General features: G+C 43.8%; 1 protein-coding gene across 1 annotated transcript in view; it reads right to left on the reverse strand.

The window, feature by feature from the left end:
- Positions 1-416, reverse strand: part of LOC104983048 (NHS-like protein 2) — a gene marked incomplete at its 3' end in the record, with an annotated part of 10,318 nt that extends 9,902 nt beyond the window's left edge. The window contains exon 1 of the mRNA XM_010832540.1: positions 377-416. Within this exon, the coding sequence (XP_010830842.1) occupies positions 377-416 (40 nt within the window). The remainder of the gene's footprint in view (positions 1-376) is intronic.
- Between the last annotated feature and the right edge of the window lie 43 nt (positions 417-459).

Raw genomic sequence — 459 nt, forward strand, 5'->3', positions numbered from 1 at the left:
CATTATAGAAAATTTGGCAAATAGAGAAAATGATGGGGATCCAAAAGCCACATTCAGAATCCCACCACACAGATGAGCCACACTCTTAACACTTTGCTGCCTTTCTTTCTAGTGTGTTCTTGCCATGTCTTTTCAAAGTTGAGATCTGCGAGCTCTTGATCAGCAGGATTTAAAATGGCTGCCACCTATGTAATCACACAGACAGAATAACATTTGAGCTTTCTCCTAATGTGTTGGACACGTCAATTGCCTGGTTTTCCCCATCCCCACCAGTTCAAAAGTAAATAACCTTGTAAAGAAAATTTTGTCTGTTTTTCAGCTATTTTCTCAGGAGAGAGTTCCAGAAGGAAGCCTGCCATTCTTCAAGGCTGTGGACTCTGTTTGCTGATGGTCAACATGCTGGCCTTGCTGCCCATGTCCGTCAGAGAAGTCCAAAGGACAGGTGCCTTGCACCCACAC

The sequence above is a fragment of the Bison bison genome, unplaced genomic scaffold (genome assembly GCF_000754665.1).
Source record: "Bison bison bison isolate TAMUID 2011002044 unplaced genomic scaffold, Bison_UMD1.0 scf7180017861079, whole genome shotgun sequence".
Taxonomy (NCBI): Eukaryota; Metazoa; Chordata; class Mammalia; order Artiodactyla; family Bovidae; genus Bison; species Bison bison.